Source organism: Cryptomeria japonica, chromosome 2 (assembly GCF_030272615.1).
Source record: "Cryptomeria japonica chromosome 2, Sugi_1.0, whole genome shotgun sequence".
Taxonomy (NCBI): Eukaryota; Viridiplantae; Streptophyta; class Pinopsida; order Cupressales; family Cupressaceae; genus Cryptomeria; species Cryptomeria japonica.
The window spans coordinates 280,748,743-280,770,064 of record NC_081406.1 but is presented as its reverse complement, the minus strand read 5'-3'; the positions used below and the strand labels follow the sequence as shown (position 1 = coordinate 280,770,064).

The 21,322-nt window shown below is 36.4% G+C and overlaps 1 protein-coding gene across 6 annotated transcripts in view; it reads right to left on the bottom strand.

The window, feature by feature from the left end:
- Positions 1–21,322, bottom strand: part of LOC131030498 (uncharacterized) — a 227,606-nt gene that overhangs the window by 169,145 nt on the left and 37,139 nt on the right. For all 6 annotated transcript variants that reach the window (XR_009102912.2, XM_057961350.2, XM_057961349.2 and 3 more), the window contains exon 4: positions 14,052–14,088. Coding sequence is in view for 5 of the 6 variants with exons in the window: in XM_057961350.2 (XP_057817333.2) it covers positions 14,052–14,088 (37 nt within the window). In the remaining variant the exon portion in view is untranslated. The remainder of the gene's footprint in view (positions 1–14,051; positions 14,089–21,322) is intronic.

Below are 21,322 nucleotides of genomic sequence, written 5' to 3'. Positions count from 1 at the left end.
GAGCCTTCCCTTAATTAGAAGAGTTTTTACTCGTGTGCTGTGGTTGAAACCACAATTTTGTATATTTCCCCAAGTGTACAAAATTTTCAACCAACAAAATCAGACCAGCAAGCTGGAAAATAATTATTTTCCAAACTCAAAATTATTTTAAGAAAAACAATTCTCAACACTGGAAAAAATTTCAAAAACACAAAAAAATAATAAAAAAAATAAAAAATAAAAACTTCTAAATTTAAGAACCCTAAACCCTATATATTTTCAACCAATTCATTTCACAATTCATTAATCAGATTGAGAATTTGGAGAGCATTGAAGAGAAGTTTTCTCTCAAGTTTTGTGAATTTGGGATTTTTAAAGAAGAATTTTCCAGAAGTAGATTCTTCAGTGTTGGAGGTCTAACAATTAAGCACTCTTTTTTTATTTTAAGACAGATTTTCAGAATCATAGGTAAATTTCAATCATAAAGAAGATTCAAAAACTCAATCTGATTGAATTTCGTCACCTTTCTGTCTTATTTTTCTCAATTTTTATCAATTTCTTGACCAAACCCTTCACCTTCAGTTTGCTTTTTCGCAGAAACTTAACCTTTTAACTGGCTGAAAGTGAAATTTTCAAAAAAAAAATTTAAAAAATCAGAATTAAATTCTGAAAATAACGCTAAGTTTTCATGTGTTTTTGCAGGCACCAATAAAGTTCGCCAGCAAGGGAGTGCAATTGAAGTCCAAGATCAAATCCAAATGGAAGAACATCACTAACACAGACCTCGGGCATGTGGATATTGAGGAATTCAAAAAAAGGATGTATGGACATGATGGACACATTCCTACACCTATTGCTCGCAAGATGATGCAGAATGGAATTCTCCAGGAAGTTGGATTTCCACCAGCCAAGCAGTGTGCTAAACTGATAGTTGAATGTGCTTTGCACTATGATGCACAACAAGGAGATAATTGCACCAGATGGAAGAGTCCTAGCTAATCTGTCATAATTATCCATTCAGGAGACATTTGGTATACCAAGCCATAGTAAGGCCTCATATAAAACTAAGGAGCAAGCCGAGAGGATCTATGACAGTCAGTCTGAGCTCTGTGCTGCGAATGTTAACAAGTCTTGATTAGAGAAGAAAAGACCTCAGGGGAAAGTGCCAAAGCATCTGTTGCGTCCTTACTTCAAGGAGGAATATTGTGATATCATCCTACTACTGAACAAAATAATGGGCAGCCCTAAAGGTGCACCATTTCAAACATGGATGTATTATTTCATAGATGAAATCACCTTAGGAACCAAGTTATTCAGCTGGTCTCGCATAATCAGCGACAACCTTCATGAACAGTTGATGAACTTGGAGAGGACGAAGACATTCTACATGAGTTCTTGCATAATTTATATACTGGTTGCAACTTACAGATATTCAAGGCTAATTTACAAAGGCACAGTAGGAGGTGGTGAAAATGAATTCCGATCATATGATTGTTATCCTTAATTGCAGCTTAAGGAGAAGAGTTATCGAGCCTATGATGCATTCCTAATGTACTTCACAAGAACATTGCAGGGAGGAACTCATGAGAGACTTCTCCTAAATCAAAAAGTCTAATCAGCAAGTATGGATCCCGGTTTATCCAGTTTCCAAAGTTTATTTATATCAGAATCCAAGGTTTCATTGGCCGTCCTTACCAATTGCCAATCTATCCAACCAACAGGATGGTCCTGTTGGAAGTTCTCAGACAGTTGCAAACATATCAGAGCCTCAAAAGAATAAGGAAGAAGGCTGCTATCTCTTTTGCATTCTTTATTGGAAACATGTTAGAATCTTGTCCTTCAACGCAAGCAGCCGAAACAGCTAGATTGGAGATGCAATGGTACCCCTTTACCTTCTACCAATCCAGGGCAAACTTTGATCCTTGCGGCAATATTTAATCAATCAATGGAGAAAGATTTAGACATAAAGTAGATATAGAAGATTTCTAGGAAAATGCTACTGATGAGTATGAAATCAGGAAAAGGTTATGTTCCAGGCTGTCAGTAAATTTCATCAGAGTAACTAAACCTTTTCTCGTGCCAGATCAATTAGAAGATAACGGAGAACATACTCAGCCTGGCTTTGATGAGCATGGACCTCTTTCTCCTATCGAATGGTCAGGACTTGACCATGCAGACTTGACCACCTTGATGCGGCCAGTTATGCAATATACCAAGTGGTGGGTTGATCAGCAATGTTATAGGCTGAAACAGAAAAATATAACTTTGACTTATAATTTGATGGGAGCAATAGAAGGATATTCTTCAAATGGAGAAACAACTCAAAGTGCCAAACCAAGTGAAAGTGCAAAAAGAAAGGGGAAGGCAATTGAGAATAAAGAACCTGCTCATAAGAAACAAAGGCTAGAACCATCTCATCCTACCACATCCAAAATGAAAAATATATATTAACTGTTGATGAGTCATTGGCTGAAGTAAGGATTCCTTCTACAGTTCACCAAGAGAAAGCAAAATCAATCCATCAAGAGGATGAACAGGCACTGTCTCCTACTGGCACAGAAATTCTCGAATCAGAAAATGAAACGGACGATGAAGAAGGAGAGTTTCAAGAAGGAACGATTTCCACTCTCCAAGGTATTGCACACAACCGAGAAATGGAAGGCAACCAAGAAGTAGAAGGCATTGAGCAACTCACTGTCCCTGATTGGCTGAAGGAAAGGTTGAAAATAAACACACAAGTAGTAGAAGAACAAGAAGAAGAAGACAACTGATTTCTTAGCCAGGTTAGAGAAGAAGACAACTGATTTCTTAGCCAGGTTAGAGCAAACTACAGTAAAGAAGCCAGCTAGAAGGTCTTCCACCATCCAGAGAGATGAAGCAGGATGTAGGACAGTACAAATTGTAGTGCCAAAGGTAGACAAGGCAAAGGGAGATATTGGTCCCCATGAGTATGAGATTACCACTTTTGACTTGGGCCCAAGCACCAAGACCCAAGTAAAGGAGGACTTAGACAATTCAGTTGCTTCCATGAAGGCAAAGTTGGACAAAGAAACAGAAAAAGAAGAAAAAATATAAGACAGAAGTTGAGCGCTTAAAAGAACATATTCAGCATTTGACTACTAAGCCACTTGATCAAGCAAATCCAGAGGCTCTCCTACTTTTGAATTCACAACAAGTAGTCATAGGTTCAAAGGAAGAAGCGGTGACAGCTAGAGAGACTATAGATTGGATAGAAAGTATAAGAAAAGAAGCAGTCACGTTTATGGAAGGAATATCATCAGCATATGAACAAACTTTTTCTCTACTTTCCAGGATTGTGAACATGGCAAAGTGTGGGCTGACTTCCAGGATATTCAAGATAGAATTATCCCATGCCTGAGAGAGCTAAAGGGAGTCTCACTATAGGGATTGGTTGATGGAAAGATAATTGAAGCAGGGGCTGCCTATGACTTCAATAGTTGGCACTGGACGTTGGTTGCACGGAATGAGGTCTTGGAAAAGGTGAAAGTTGATGCTGATAGAATAGAAGGACAGATAAAGGCAATTCAGGACAAAATTTTCCTTATCGTTGTAGAGATACTTGGGAAAGAAACTATCCGAGAAAGGGATATGCAGTTGGAGAATCTGAAGGTCAAAACACAGAACATCTTCTTTGCCATCACAGGACCAGTCTTGAAGAGCAATTTGGCGAAGGCATCGAACCTCTTGTCCATCAGAGATGCCTTTCAGAAGCAAGAACTAGACTAGGAAATCACTTTTGCTCTATGTGCAAATGACTTGGAAGGATTAGAATTCAGGATCAACTTGTTGCCACATGTCACAATGGAGGAAGTTGATCAAATTGTGTCCAGGTTCATCGAATATCACAAGAAGGGGGTGCAATCCTAAAAAAGAGCATCTCATGCCACTTGTCCCATTTGCAGTTGATCTTGTATCTTGTTTTAGGAAACTTTATCTAGGGTTAGGTTGTCTTAATCTTGACTGTTGATCTTAGATCGATCTTGGCCTTTCATTCTGTTTTCAAAACTCTATATAAACCCACTCTCTCATTTCATTATTTGTGGAGAAATTTATGAAATTGTTGCTTAGAGCTATTTGAGTAATAAAAGTTCATTATCAGTATTGTCTTGAAATCTTTTTATGGCTAAATGGCTGCATGGTTGCATATTCCCTTCAACACTTAAATTAAATTTGCTTAAGTTATTTGCTTTGAAGTTGTTAGATGAATGAAGGATTGATAAGTTTAGCTTGGTGAAATTTTGCTCATACTTTTGTTGGATGGATGATTTTCATTCAATGTGTAAAGTTAGCCTGAGCTTTTGATGTGGATGCTTAACTTCTGTTTTGAGTAATATTGTTCAATTGTTGGTATTATTCATAAGTGTGAAAATCTTAAGCACAACCCTAGAAGATTGCGCCCACTTTGCGTAGTTGTCCCAGTGTGGCGAAACAAAGTGTCATTACCAGTTTCACCTAGTCTTTACCGTCTCTTGAGTTCATAGGAATGGCTTAGAAGTAGCATAGAATCCCTAAACCCTCATCTTTTTTATCTTTTTTTGAAGCCCTAAATTAGAAAATCCAAAAACAAAGAGCAGTCATTGACAAATTCGCCTAAGTCTGGCTTGTGAATGATATTAGTTATCAAGCGTAAGTCCCCCTTGAGATTTTCAGCATACACTACCCAAGAAGCTATCCCACTAAAGTCGCTTGTTCACACATATAGACCTTGGATTCGCCTTGTGGTCTTCTCGCAATCTTGGCACAAGTAGTGATTTTGTTCAGGAGAGAATAGAGTATCCTTGTGGTATTTATTCTAATGTTCGGTATATGATAAAGCGTACACCAACAGTACTATAATAGCTTGTATTTCTGATGAACTCAGATACAATGAATTTCTACAAGTAATAAATCTGCTAACATACCCATATCAGTTGTGCACACAAAGAAAGCCTCCAAACTGCTGTTACTAATTCCTCATATCTTCCAAACAGCAATATTAAGCATTCACATTACAAACAAATCCTGCACAAAACTATTGATATTAATTTCCCTATCAAACATACATATTATATTGACTTGTGATATGCAACTGTAGCAAACAATGTTGGGTTGAGCATCAAGGAGCTTGGAAATACAATAAATAATGTTGTCTTGAGCCCAAAAAAGACTGCTACAGACTATATGAAGGAAGGAGCAGTCTATAAATCACTGAAACCAAACATAGAGCTGTTGTAAACTCTCCAAAAAAGAGTGACCAACAATAACATACCAAAATTTGCACTTAATAAGGTACGGCTAGGGTTTGGCTGCCCTAAACTTGGACACCTAAGGTTCCGAAACTATAAAATGTTGTGGCTAGGGTTTGTAAAACCCTTAGATGGAGCGCCCTTGTCCATCAATACCAACTTCAATAGAATATTCATCATCTTTATTTTCTTGCAAATATATAAGAAATCTCCCTTTTAGGTATCTGCAAACACAGATCTCAATGCAAAGATATAACATTTCCTACACAATCTTCTTCTATTAGCTCACTTGTGAATCTTGAATGAATCCACCACGATTATTACTACATTCAACACAAACAGTGATCTTGATCATAGATGGACTACTCGCCGAGATTTTGGGCCAAGCAAGTAGATTTGACTTCTACTCACCCCAAAAACTCGTCGAGTTTTTGGTGAGTTTTTGGCAAAAACTCGGTGAGTCCGAGTTAAAAACTCGCCTACTTGTTTCCTCATAGCCGAAAACGGCAGAAACATAATGCATTTTGTGTTTTTTGATTGCGTTTTGGGCTGAGAAGGGGGAAGTTGACTTGGAGTGACTTGCAACGTGATTTGGAGTGATTTTTTAGTGATTCCAAGTGGATTTGAAGGGGATTTGAAAGGAAAATCAGATTCCCAGGTTAGTTATTTAATTTTTTTTCTATGCTTTTTTAAAACAATTTGTTTATTTTTGTTGCATTTAGATGGATTAGAAATGATTCCTACGTAGTCTAAATCCTTTCTAAGTTATTTGCACAAGATTTAACACTAGATTTGACAAGTTTTGCTGAATTTTCACAATTTTTTTGAAGAATCTAGTTTTCAAAAAAAAATTCAAACCCTACTATTTTTTTTTTTAAAAACTTTGAATGATGTCTAAATTTATTTAAACTAATGTGGATAGTTTGCTAAATTGTTTAACTAAAATGTTAATTTTTTTTTTTCACTTTGTATGTGTAGGTTAAGTAAGCATTAATGATGGCAAGGGAGCAATGGCCACTAGATCGATGCCCATCTGGATATGTAGGCACCCGTCCTAGAGGTGCTAGAGATGGGGCATGGAGGTATGCCTATGAGGGACCCGATCCTGGGTCAGCTATATGCATAAAGTGTGAGAAAATACTTCATGGAGGCATCAACCACCTCAAATACCACCTTGCAGGAATAGACAGGCATGATGCTAGAGCATGCCCTGAGACCAATGAAGAAATAAAAAGACAAATGAATGCCCTACTTGCAGCTGAGGAAGAGAAGAAATTGCAAAGGGAGAGGGCAAAGCTAGCCATGAGATCAGCCATAGCTGAATCTCAAGGTGTTTTTGTTGACATTGAAAAGAAACAAGAAGCACTTGAGGGCATAGTGAGCTCTTGGCGTGGCCCACGTATCCACAAACCCACCACCACCTCGCCCATCGCTTCTACTTCCTCTAGTAGAGTACCTGGCACTGATCCACTTCCATCATCACGATCAAAGTCCATAGGTGATTATTTTGTGCCCAGGAACACACCTGAAGCACAACCATCATTAGAGGCCACTAGATGGAATAAGGAGGTACATGAGAAAACCGACATTGCAGCAGCTGATTTTTGGTACTTCAACAACATTCCATTCAATGTGGCGAACAATCCTTATTGGCTGAATTTGGTGACTGCTATGACAGTTTCAGGAAAGGGGTACAAGGCCCCTTCTCGCAAGGATGAGTAGGAGGTTAGTAAATTACTACATAGTCCACTTGATTTCATTTTTAATTATTTTTTAGATTTCTTGTTTATTAAATCAAAATTGTGTACTAAGACCTAATTTCACTTTGCTCTTACAGGTTGCTCACAAATGCAGTTGCTAGGGCAAGAGAAATGATGGAGGATCAAAAAATTGAATGGGCAAATTATGGCTGCACCATTCTTTCTGATGGGTGGACAAATGGCAAGAACCGCACCATCATCAATTTTTTGGTTGCTTGCAAGGACAATGTATTGTTCTTGAAATTTGTTGATGCCTCTAGCAAGGTGAAAAATGCAGAAACATTGATTGGAATGTTGGAGCATGTCGTCATGGAGGTGGGGGTAGAGAATGTGGTACAAATCATCACAGATAATGCAGCAACATATGTGTCAGCAGGTAGAATCCTTTTAAATTATCACCTTTAAGCATTAGCAATATTTTCATTTGTTGTGGCTTTGTTTTACTTGGTTGCATATTTCTTAAGAATAAATTCTCCTTTTGCAGGAAGAATCCTCCAAGAGAGGCACCCCACTGTTTTTTGGACACCTTGTGCAGCACATGTCCTTGACCTTCTTTTGGAGGTGATAGGAAAACTTGAGTGGGTGACTCTAGTTGTGGAAGATGCAAGGAGGATCACCAAATATATTTACAATCACCCGTGGGTCCTAAATTTGATGAGACAGCACACCCAAGGGAGAGCTGGTGTCACAAGGTTTGCAACGATTCTCTTGACGTTGCAAAGCCTTCTTGCTGCATTGATTTCTTTGAAACAAATGTTTGTGAGTGGAGAATGGCTTAACTCGCCTTATTCAAAGAAACCTGAAGGAGAGGTTCTCCCATGCATAGTCTTCGACAACCAATTTGCACAGAGGGCTGCAGAGATTGTGAAGGTTGTTACTTCAAAACTTTAATTTTTAAATTTTAATTATTCTTGATTCAAGTCTCTCATTACTAATTTGTAACTTCATTATTTAATCTTTTTGTAATTTGTATTTTTCAATTGTAGGTGTTAGAGCCCTTGGTTCGAGTTCTTGGCTTGGTGGATGGGGATAAAACCCCAATGGGATATCTTTATGAGGCCATGGATAGAGCCAAGGAGTCTATCAAAAATTACTACAAGGGGGATAGACTCAAATTTGATCCCATTTGGGAAATTGTTGATAGGAGGTGGAACAGTCAGCTCCACCAACCCATTCATGCAGCAAGGTACTTCTTCAGCCCTCGTTTTAGGTTCGGGGGTTCTTACTCAGATCCGAATGGAGAGGTCATGGAGGGCCTCAGTACATGCACTGAGAGGATGGTACCCGATGTTGAGGAGTGAGACCTCATTGTGAGTGAGCTCCAAAATTATGAGGGAGGAAGGGGTAAGCTATTCTCTTCAGAGCTGGCTAGGAGAGGAAGAACCACTCAAACCCCAGGTATAACATTTGCCATTTGAATTTTGGGATCTAAAATGATTGATAAATTATGTTTTCTCTTTTCTCTTTGCTTTCTAACTTTTCCATTTTATCTATTTTGCAGATGCTTGGTGGCAAAATTGAGGTGGAAACACCCCACATCTCAAAAAATTTGCCCTCTGAGTCTTATGTCAGCCTTGCAATTCATCTAATTGTGAGCGCAATTGGAGCTTGTTTGAAGCAATCCACACGAAGAAGAGGAGCAATTTAGCGCAGAAACGGCTCAATGACCTTGTCTTCGTGCAATATAATCTCCGATTGCGCATAAGGAAGGTAGAGGAACTAGAAGGTGGTCCAATTGACTTGGATGATATAGATCCTTACAGTGATTGGACATCACAGGAGCAGCCTCCATTGTTCTCTGACACTGACATCACTGATTTGGAGAGGTAGGCTATGGAGGAGGAGGGGGGTGGACTTGGTTTCACGTTGGATGACATTGAGGAGGAAGAGGATGAGGATGAGGATTCATTGCCAGTGCCAGAAGCAGGGGGAGACATAGCTTCATCCAAGATGGAGGATGAGCCAGCCATATCGAGCAAGGAGGCACAGTCACGCCCACAACAGACTTATACGACTAGACCCTCTAGTTCTACCTCTCCCCAAGTTTTTGCTAGAGTCGGGAAGAGGAAGTTGTAATTGTAATTTGTAATGATGTATTTACTTTTGGTTTTACAAAAACTATTTACTATATTTCTTTCAGGCTTCCAGCCATCAGCATTCCTCATGAGGATGCGATTTTGTAGACACTTTGCATTTAAATATATCTAGAATCAGCTTATTTCTTTTGTGTTATCATTTATTGACTCATTGGATGCATCTTCTCATTAAATTTTTCAAAAAAAATGCATTTTTTATTAAATTTAAGCGTGTTTTTAAGTTGTCGAGTTTTTCGCTGAGTTTTTCCCGAGTTTTTTTCCCAGGGGCTTGGCAAGTCGAGCCAAGTCGCAAGTAGTCCAACTATGATCTTGATTGAACCATGTTGTATTGGCTAGAAAGATCTTTCACTTCCAAAACCAATCTTCACCATAGAGTTTTTGTTTTAGGGTTGTTGAACGAACCTACTCAACCTCCATGAGGGTTTCAAGAATATGTAAATACCAAGAATGAGTCCTCTTCTCAAAAAACTCCTTTTATAGGCACTTTTAGGTAACTAAAATAATTTCACTTTCCCCCTCAATAATAAAAATAAAGTGACTTTTAGAACTCTTTTAATTTGATATTACTTTTTAATTCTTATTTTCTAAGTCACTTTTAATATTCTTTTTAAAAACAACCTTTTAGATCACCACTTTGTACCCCATGCCTAGTATTATCACTTTTGGCCCTCTTTTAAAAACATTTTATGACGTTGGCTACCCTTTAAAAATAAATAAATAAATAAAAATTGCTTTTCAATTTCTCGCCCAAACTAACCTTTTAAGTTAACTTTATTTTTGGGCCTAGCAATAAGTCATTTTTGTTTCTCCATAACAATTCCCTTTGTAAATAATTAAATACAAGTTTTCTTCTACTTGTTAACTTTACGAAAAACTTAAAATTGAATCATTTAATTATTTTCCATGCAACCACCTAAGTTACAAAAATAATAAATTAAACCAAATACAAATTCTGACCACACCAAAATACTGTTAAGCTTTCAAGATATCGAACATCATAAAAATTGGTGTTTTTTAAAAATAGCAAACTTCTCCAAGATATGTGGAGAGCTCCTAGAATGTTGAAACTGCATCCAAAATCAAAAAAGTACCATTGGACTTATCTTGATCTCCTAAACTCACTGCCACAATCAGAATTTCCTTTTGATAAAGATGGCACCCTCCAAGATTCTTGGAATTTTCCAAGAACATTAGAGTGGACCGAAAAAGGGACATTACAAAACCCTTGTTGCAATTTGCCACCAATTAAGCACTAATAAGAGGAAAAATTCAGGAGGCGGCAAGAATTGGTTAAGACATGTTTACAGAACTGATTAGCATGGGAGTTATAGTAAGCTTGGACACCATTTATTAGGTAAGAGTGGACATGGGGTTGAATTTTGTAAAGATATAATGTTGGGACAACAGGTTGAAATGGCAAAGTCGATTCAAGAGAATGAGGAAAAAAGGTTAGAACTACTAAGAAATATTCATCCAGCCCACTGTAATCTATTTGTGATCATTCCAATATATCAGCTGGAATGGATTATAATAGAGGAAAGAGGAAGGCCATCTTGACTGCAAGCGAAAAAATACAGTAGTAGAGTTATTGAATTCACAAAAATGTGAGCAAGCTAATGATTCAGTGGCCATTTTTTTATAATCATGCCATCCCATTTCATTTGGCAAGGGCTCTTTTTTTCAAAGGCATGTTGAGAGATGCAATGGCAATTGGACCCTCTTATGCTCTCCATGGAGAACATAGATTGCACACCTTCCTCCTCGACTAACAATATTTAATGTGAACACATTGATGGAGGGTATGACCTGGGCATGGATTAGGAGTGGTGGTTCCATTATCATGGATGGCTGGACTAATATTCAACATCAATCACTTATTAATATTATTGTTACATATCCTACTAGTTCATACTTTTTTAGAGATATTAAATGCACTAGGAAACATAAGGATGTTGATTACCAATTTGACCTTGAAGGAGGCCATAGTGGAGATTGAGTCTTGTAATGTTATGTAAGTTGTGACAGATTTAGCTCATGTATGTAAGTCAGTTGGTTTTATGGTTGAGACCATTTACAGACATATTTTTGACCCCATGTTGTATACATGCTTTGAATAAGCTTTGAAGAACATTAGCAAAATAGATTGAGTGAAGACAACAATGGCTGAAGCTAGAACCATAAAATATTTGTATCTAACCATCACACTTCCCTTGTATTATTCCAATCTTATCAAGGAAAGAATTCCTCAAACCAATAAAGGCTAGAAACACGAGCTATTTTATTTTATTAGAGGGCATGTTGGAGGTGCAGGATGCACTACAACTCATGGTGGTTTATGGAGAGTGGAAAAAGTGAGCTCAATCAAAGATAGGACACTTGGTGGTCCAAAGGTAAGAAAGTTTTATTTATAAATATGTTTCTAATATTCTAGTTTCTATTTTGTTTTGAATATGTTATTTTTTTATTTAAAATTTAGTTTTAATATTGTTAATGTCTTTTAATTTTTTAAATGTTGATTGCAGATATATTTGCTCTAGCATATCACCTTTGACAGGGTAACCAAGTATGCCAGTTCAAACTCTCTAGCTATGGAAAGATTTATGAAACTTTTGATAGCATGCTTGATCAAATGAGACAAGCAATTTATGAGAAAGATCCTAGATTAAATTCTATGAGGAGCATATCAGGCCTCTTGTCTCCAAAAGGTGGAACACAAGGAACAACCCTTTTCAAATGGTTGCCTATGCTCTTAATCTCAAGTTGTATGCACCTAAACCTGACCAAATTATTCCTTTTATGAATGATGAGGTAATGGACAGCTTTATGAAGGCCCTTCATAAGATGTACAACATTGTGGAGGCAACAATACTTTGGAAGCAGTGGCTTCAATTTTCTGATCTTCAAGGTCCTACATTCAACAAACTAGAGGCCAAGACAGATGGGGCCACTATTCCACAAAAAAAACACTATTAGGTGGAAATTTCATGGGAAGGATGCACTGGAGTTGAAACAACTTGCTATTCGTCTACTCTCACACAATGCTTGTTCCCTACTGCAAAGAGGAATTGGTCCACTTATGGCTTTATCCACTAAATCAAGAGGAATATGCTTACCTCTAAACAAGCAAAAAAACCAGTTGCAATTCACAGTTCCTTGAGACTTCAAGAACGGCAAACTAACAAGTATCAATGGCCTCAAACAACACATTGGGATGTCGAGCTTGAAAATGTTAGGCACATTAATGAGGAGGTGCAACGACGATTGGTTGGGCTTCCATTGGACGAACCACTACTTCAACTAGAGAGTGACACAGATAGTTCATTTGATATTAATAGACCAGATGAAGCATAGTCATATTTTCAGAATTTGAGTTTAAACTTTCAACTGTAAAATTTGAACAATGAAATTGAAATTGCTGTTATTTCATTATACAATATACTGTTGTTATATTTGTGTCATGATTAATTTAAATATTTTTAAAATTTACATTAATTGCTGCTAGTATAGTGTTGTCATGTTATATAGTTGAACAATGAAATTGAAATTGCTGTTATTTCGTTATACAATATACTGTTGTTATATTTGTGGCATGATTAATTTAAATATTTTTAAAATTTACATTAATTGCTGCTAGTATAGTGTTGTCATGTTATATAGTTGTGTCATGTTATATAGTTGTGCATTAACTTGTATAAATCTCTCTCTCTCTCTCTCTCTCTCTCTCTCTACACACACGCGTGCGTGCGCAAGTGCCTATATGTACAGCCATCCCCCTTAGTACCTAAAACATGGCCGTTTCACTACCATCCCTAAAATGTGTCCCCTACATTACTGCCATCCCCATCCCCAAAACACTGTGGAACATAGATGTCTAGTCATCATTGCATCACAAGAGAATAAAATGAAATATAGAATACAATGTCTTCAATTACATACGCACACAATCAAACATAGAATATAATGTCTTCAATAATATGTGTGTGTGATCTAAGTGCTCTTTATGCACAAGTCTAACTCACATAGATCTAGCAATGGACACATGATGGAGATACGGAAAAAACTCAAACTTGTATATATGATTTTAAGTTTCTTCTTAAGGTCCATAATGCTTTGCACATATGGGACACCCTCCACATCCAAATCCTTCCCATGCCTCTAATAAGATGGAAACAAGCTTCGCCATAAGAGAAATGCGGTGCAACAATTCCCTGATGACCAAGGCATCAATCACCCTTTAAAATTAAATAACTAGTACTTAGGTATATCGTATTCTACAAAGATAATGGCATTCAATTATTCATTTGTTTGCCTTGTTATGGTATATACAATGATGACCCATTATGTACTTTACATATATTCCCCCTCAATTGATTATCCTCCTTGACTACTCTAATTGATGGAAGTTTAGGAAGCACGTGATGACACTGACACATTTGGTGAAGCACACAATCTACAATAGAACATCAAAACATCCACAATAAATTATGCATAGCCACCTTCACATCATAGAGAACACCACAAAATATAGAATGGAATGTCATCATTAAGTGTTAACTTGATCTACATGTCTCCAAATACAAACCTAAATTGTATGAGATCTGAAAATGGATACACTATGAAGACCCTCAAAAAACTGAAGATAACTTGTACATAAAGGATATATGGGGAAAGTGGGGCAATTGGCAACAAAAGTCAAGGTTTCAACCACACTCATAACTCCAAAATTAATTAACACAACTCAGGCAAATCATGCCAAACAAGATTATGGCATCTGTTTATTAATCCATTTGCCTTATTGCAGTTTACAAAGATGTATTAACTATGCTTTTTATCCTTTTCCTTAGTACCTTGCAGTTTTTAATTGATGCAGAATGTCTAATTTATGTTGTTCATATTTCCATTCAATAAAATTGGTGTAATAAGCATAATGCTCACTAATACAAGAAAACAAGACTAAATTAAAATCATACCTTTAACATTATTTGATGTTGCATGCTGAGTTGTATCCTGTATATAGCAAAATGAAAAGAGTCATATGTCTAAAACTCGCTAACGTGAAAAGGTGAAAATAGATCCTAATTTCACTTTAGGTCAATTTCAAAATGTTGGGCCTTTACATAGACATTAAGAATCCAAGATATGGATCTAGATATCACATTAACATTAGATAAACCTATTACCTGTAGATCTCAAACTTAGACATTAAAGTTCAAATTTTGCTCACTGGTCATTCAAAAAGTAAATACTAAATAGCCTATGTACAAAAAGCATGGAACGGAAATAGGTAAAGTGGACAAACATGGACATACTGACTAACTCGAGTAGATGTTCAGGGGAGAAAGTAGCTAAGTCCATCTAAATGGAACTCAATAATGCCAACAGAAATATAAGGAACCTACATGCAGTCTAAACCATATCACAAATATCTAAGAGATGCAATTCAAGATTATAAATTGAGAACAAAGGAATTTGACAAAGCACAAATTTACCAATTAAAGTTTAACGTCCTATTAAAGCAGGCTTCTTTCACAACAATTTCAAACATTTATGTTACATCGGCACAAGCTACTGTGTAGTGGAAGTGATCTGGAACATATAGGGATATGTCATATAGTTATGTGTTATATATAACATTATCTTGTAAGAGTTGAATTGCTAAACTTTAATGTACCTTTTTCATTCATGATGCAATCAAAATCACCAAATATACCCTTTCACCTCTCTAATGTGCACATCCTTGCAGATACAACTAAGATACTTCTCATATATGCCTTGAATGCAGACTAGATACATATCAGTCGACCCAGGTATAGTCAGAGGCATATAATGATATATGCCAATACAAAATGCATTTCTCAATTTAAAGTATAGTAAAGAAGGAAGAAAAACTCAAAATAACCAAAAAAAAAAAACATTTGCCTATTATTAAGAGACTGATAAGGAGTTATATGCCATTGTTCAAGCCTACAAACAATGGAAACACTATATCTTAAGCAAGGAGACTGTCGCACACACAGATCATAAGCCTATTCAATTTTTGCAAACGCAAGGGAAATTGTAAAACAATAGGCATCAAAGATGGTCAACCTATCTGCAACAATTTCATCTCAACATTTGCCCACAAGAAAGGGGGTACTAATAAAGTGGCAGATTGTCTGAGCAGGCCTCCAATTGCATCTTTGACCATGGTATTGGATTCATGTGGCCATCAAACAGAGAGTTGGACTCATTTATATGGTAATGATACTGAGTTTGCCAATATTTACCACCAGCTTGTTGAAGGTAAATATGTGCCTGATTTTTACCTGCAAGATAAGATGCTTTGTCACATAGATCAATTTTGTGTTCCCACTGAAGAATGCAAGAAGTTGATATGGGAAGCCCACTACAACAAGGTTGCAGGACATTTTGGAATAGGTAAGACCACCGTTGTACTTCAAAAATGTGTTTATTAGCCAAAGATGAAGCATGATATCATTTCATACATATAAGCTTGTCCAAGATGTGCCATTGCAAAGCCTGCAATGGTTGAATAGGCTTACATTTACCTCTTCCTATTCCAGATAAACCATGGCACTCAGTCTCAGACAAGGGCATGATTGTGTGTACGCGGTGGTGGACAGATTTTCAAAAATGGCTATCATGGTGGCCTGTAAGAAGGCAATTTCTGCAGAGGATACAGCTAAATTATTTTTTGTGCATGTTTGGGTTCATTTTGGTTTGCTGCAAAGAATCATTTTAGATAGAGGTAGTAGATTTATCAACAAATTTTGATCCTCGTTGTGGGCAAAGATGGACACAAAATTGACAAAATCTACTACATTCCATCCTCAAACAGATGGCCAAATAGAGGTGGTCAATAGAATGATCATTCAAATTTTACTCATGTTACTAATGTATCATTCCAAACATCCTCACACATGGGATGAAAGCCTTCCATATGTCCGACACAGCTACAACCGAGCACTTTACAGCTCAACAAGCATAGTTCATATGTAATGACCCCTGTCCTTGCTGCACTTATGTTTTCAGTCTGTGTGGTTTGACATTTTGTCAAACACTTGGCATGCATTCATCTTTAGGACTGATTTCTGAGTTTGTTTTAGATATGAATAGATGTCTTTATTTTTTGACAATGAAATACATTAAGCAGTGCTTGCAACTACTCACTGAAAGTAAATGAAATCAATTCCACAACAAATTTCATGAACCACAACAACTAACTTATTCAACCCAGCTTGTTATATCCTTGAACATTACATTGAAATCTGAGCATTCAAACTACAACATACCCTTTAGACGCAGTCCCAACCTCTGTTATTGAGTATAAATCTGAACCTGAAACCCTAGGCGCTGCCCATACACTCCATGCACAGGTACAGCCTGCCAAGGCACAACTAACACTCTGGAATCTTCAGAAAACACTCAGATATCCTCTTATTTCACTGCGTTGACATCCTCAGCCATAAACTCCAGCAATATTGAAGACGGCAAGGAGACTAGGAATAGCCAGAACTGGTATTAATGTAGCTGCCGCAATGAATACAACCCAGCCAAGTCTGAAGTACGACCTGTCGTATGCATTACAGCCCAACAATTAATATGTCCAGCAATATACCTTGAATCGCTCCTCCCAAATGATGTGAATAACTTAAGAATGATGTACCAATAAATTCTGGAAACTCTTTTGCACATAGATATTCCTTGAATGCTGATTATTGTTTTAACCTCCAGGCTGTGTGTTTCAACAGTGTGCAGATTGATAGCTGAGAGGGATTTTGTCCTCAAAGCCCCGGGAATATTGTCTCCTCCAAACCAAAACCAAATTATCTCTTCACCCAAGCATCGTGAAAGAGGACTCTTCAATATCTTTTATAACCCTTTTCTAAGAGCTCATTCACTCCTGTTGTCAATGTGGGATAAATAAAATCACCCTTTTAGCCCTTTCCTATAATTTCGGGATTTTTGCCTTTTCGCCTCTATTTTCTCGCAATTGCTTTTTTGGCCCCTATTTTATCATGATTGTTTTTTCTTTAATATTTCCCATGCCATGTAACATGATTTTCCTTCAAAATAAGTCCCCAAACACTTTTTTATGTCTCCAATGTATTATAGAATAAAGAGGAACTCTTTTATTTAAATATTTCCCACAACTATAGACTATGCATTAATAAAGTTAAATAATTAAATTTAACTTTATTAATGCACAATAAATCATATCAATGATAAATAAATCTTCTTGTCGATTTTAAACAATTACCATCAACATGTCACTGTCACTAGATGTCCAGCCATGTCTAGAATGACTTACTGTAAATAGTAAGTGTGCCCAAAACTGCCTCAAATCATCTCAGAATGACCTGCAACTGAAAATGTCTAGGAAAATTCCTCCAAGATCCCTTTTGTGTCCTGGTTAGCCTACGGGACCATGGAGAAATAGGCTAACGACAACCTCATACAACATGTGCTAGAAAGGGGACATTACATCATATTTAAGTTTGTCTTGGTTAATAGCCATTGGCGCCTATGGATGTTGCATAACTAATCATTCAACCTAAATTGGCACCATATTCTGATAAGGAGGAAGACAAAGCAAAAAAATTTATTGACAAGATTCGCCACCTAGAACAACAGGTTAATGAAATCTTGGAGAACAGCAATGAAACATATAAGGAGACACATGATTAGCATAGGACTCCTCATCATTTTCAAGTTGAAGATAAGGTATGGTTGCATCGTCAAAAGCTGCAACTTCAAGCGTCTAACAGGAAGCTTCATCCTCTTTGTTATGGCCCATACACAATCATATAACAAGTTGGTGAAATAGCATTTCAACTTAACTTGCCACCATTTTTGGGTCTTCATCAAGTTTTCAATGTGGAGTCACTGGGGCCTTATTTTCCCCCGTTGTTGGATATTTCAGAAGTTGTTGAGCACATTCCTAGCACAGAATTGAAACAAGAGACTGCTGCACCACTAAAAAGTGATCATGAAATGAAATGGAGGTTAGTGAGAAAAATCTAAAGGTACACCGTACAGCAAATTCCTCTCTATCATGTGGTTCAAGCTGGTCATTTTTCTCACTAGGGTAAATGGTTTACTTGAGAGCAAATTCAAGCACGTTTTCCTCATCTATTGTAGAGTGTTGATGCAATGGGGCCCATTGCCTCTCAAGGGGGGGATGATCTTTTAACAGTTTAGGAGCACTTGGATGGCATTGGCACAAGCAGAAATGGAAAATATCGAAAATCCATTTTTTCGATATTTTCTACATTTTACTAATTTGCATTTTCGAAGGCCTTCAGAGAAAAAAATGGGTCAAAACTATCGTTAGTCACCAAAAAGTTTTAGCCGAAGGCAACAATTTTTAGGGACTGAAATTAGAGCTCTTGGAAACCTTTCCAACAGTGTAAATGGTTTCAGATTTTGAACACCGAGCAGAAATTTATGACCCCGCTAACTTGGCATTGTAAAAATACATGTTTCTTTGTTTTTTTTTAATTTGAATTTGTTTTCATACTTTATTTTATCCAAACTGTTCATTTCAAATTCCAAAGGGGTGTTGTGACTCTTAGATTTTTTGTTTGAATTGTACAAACTGGAATTCAAATAGAATAAAGGAACATTTTGGAGCTGCATACATCTCTTTTTGAGTTTGTTGTTCTAGATTTATGTTGTAGAATTTACAAAACTGCAAGTTGCACAACAGGCATTGTCCTCTAGATTCATAATTTGTATCATCTACAAGCACACATGCACTTTAAAGACATTCTTTTTGGAAAAAAATTAGTGAATAGGTGCATGCCTCACTCGAAGTGTGTGCCTCATTAAGAAGTCTAGAATTTTCAAAAAATTTAAAACTATGGACATTTGCATGTTAGGTTTACAAGCACGGGCAAAAGGAAATAAGTTACCAGCTACATGTAGAGGAGAATAGATGTATTTTTTGTAGAATAAAGTGCAGTTGACAATCAAAAATTGTGCCCTAAAATGATGGGTCTATAAAAAATCATGCACCTATTTAGGCAAGAGAATGATTTTTGTTGAATGAAATTGTGACAAATATCTAATGCACAAGTTTATCAAATAATTGTGATGTTAAATGGAACAAAATGGATGCTTTCAACAATAACCAAAAAGCACCTAGGATTGCGACATGGATGAGGATCCAAAGGCACATTTTGGGTTTTTTCCCAATTTACAAGTGCACACATAAAAGGACATTTATTATTTTTTTTAATTTGCACTCAAAACACTATAGCGTGCTTGTTTGAAGGATGTTGGTTGCATTCAATATAATTAAACTACATTGCTATGTAGGAGACCTACTTAATCAATGAAAGGATGTTAGAGGAGAATGGAGGTATTTTTTGTAGAGGTAAGTGTCGTCGACAATCAAAAATTGTGCCCTAAAATGATGGGCCTATAAAAAATCATGCACCTATTCAAGGCACGAGAATGATTTTTTTTGAATGAAATTGTGACAAATATCTAATGCACAAGTTTATTAGATAAATGTGATGTTGAATGGCATAAAAATGATGTTTTCAACAATAACCAAAAAAGCACCTAGGATTGAGATGTGTGCGGATCTGAAAGCACATTGTGGGCTTTTTTCCAATTTACAAGTGCATGGCTAAAAGGGCATTTATTATTTTATTTTATATTGCACTTAGAACGCAATAGCATACTTCTCTAATGGGTGTTGGTTGCAGTCAATATAATTAAACTACATTGCTATGTAGGAGACCAATTTAATCAATGAAAAGGAGGCATCTCTATTTGTAAGATTATAACCATTCAAAAGTAGATGGGGCTATAAATATAAAGAATTTGTTCTTTCAAAAATGATAGAAATAGCTAAAAATAGAGGTAATATCTAAATTTAGAAAATGATCATTTATTTAAAGACCCTTTGAACACTTATTTATATTGGCAATCGATTAGAGCAGTAGAACAAATGAACAAGTTTGGAAATGCAATTTTGCAATCATCTATGGCAAGGGCATTTAACATTCATCAACACTCTCATACATCAGATCGAGCTCTACCATTGAAAAAGTTGTCTACTATATTTCTAAGCGCCATGAAATTGTCCAAGGATTCACCATGAAAGCTTCACCAAGAGCATCTAGAACCACCTTTCAGAGACTTCTATTTTTAACTCATGCTAAAATTGTTTGCACCATTTGTAGCATTCATCACTTTTTAGGAGAAGAGAATATTTTAAGTTCCGCTACTTTTATCTTTCCACTATTTTTAGCATCCTTTAGTTATGGCCAAAAGTCAACTATTGTTAGAATGTTTATCTCATCATGCAAGATATGGTAGCTTTTAAGGGATACTTCTAGTATTTCAATTGTCAATTGAACAATCACATTTGTCAAATTAGGATTAGTGGACAGGATTAATTTGTAATATAGCTTGCATTTAGTTACTTAAATCCATCTATTTCCATGAAATTATTTGTAGATAATATAAATAAGTACCTTTTTGCACTTAATTTTCATTAACGGTAATTCTCAAACTTGCATATGTTTTCATCAATGGTAATTCTCACGCCTAGATATTGTTGGAGTTGCTATCTATCAAGTATTCAATGTTATTGTTATTATTGAACTATGCAAAAAAAATTGTGCACTCAATAACATTTATAGCACCTATCTTGCTTATGAATGTTTGTTGAGATGTTTCATTATGTGTGCTAAGGGTTCAATTGTTTTGGAGAATTTGTATGCTTATAGTATAGATGAACTCAAAGGTGTTGCTCGTGACATTGTACTAAGTCCTACATTTAATTTAACCATAGTATCCGTGTTTATGTATTACCCTGCTCAATCTGTTTTTAACCAAATGGAATAGGCATGTAGTCATAGGATTCATTTTACATCAAAAAATAAAAAATCCTTCATGTAGTGGTGAAAGAGTGGCTTAGCCTTTTGCACTAGGCAAAGACAAAAAAAATAAGCATTTACATTTTATTCAACATGAATGTGAACCACCCCAAAAATCATTGTAAAGATTTTAGGTTCAGATACATATTATCCAGTTTTAGGTTAGTTTTTAGTTTCCATGGAGCTTCCCTGAAATATCCCAGACCAATTTTTTCAATTTTTCAATTACAAAAAGTAATGCAACACACATCCGTTAGTGTTAGCACTTAAACCAAAACGGTGCAGAATACAACTCTAACCAAGAATGTACACCAGGATCCCGGGTTGGGCAAGGCGTGAGCATATGG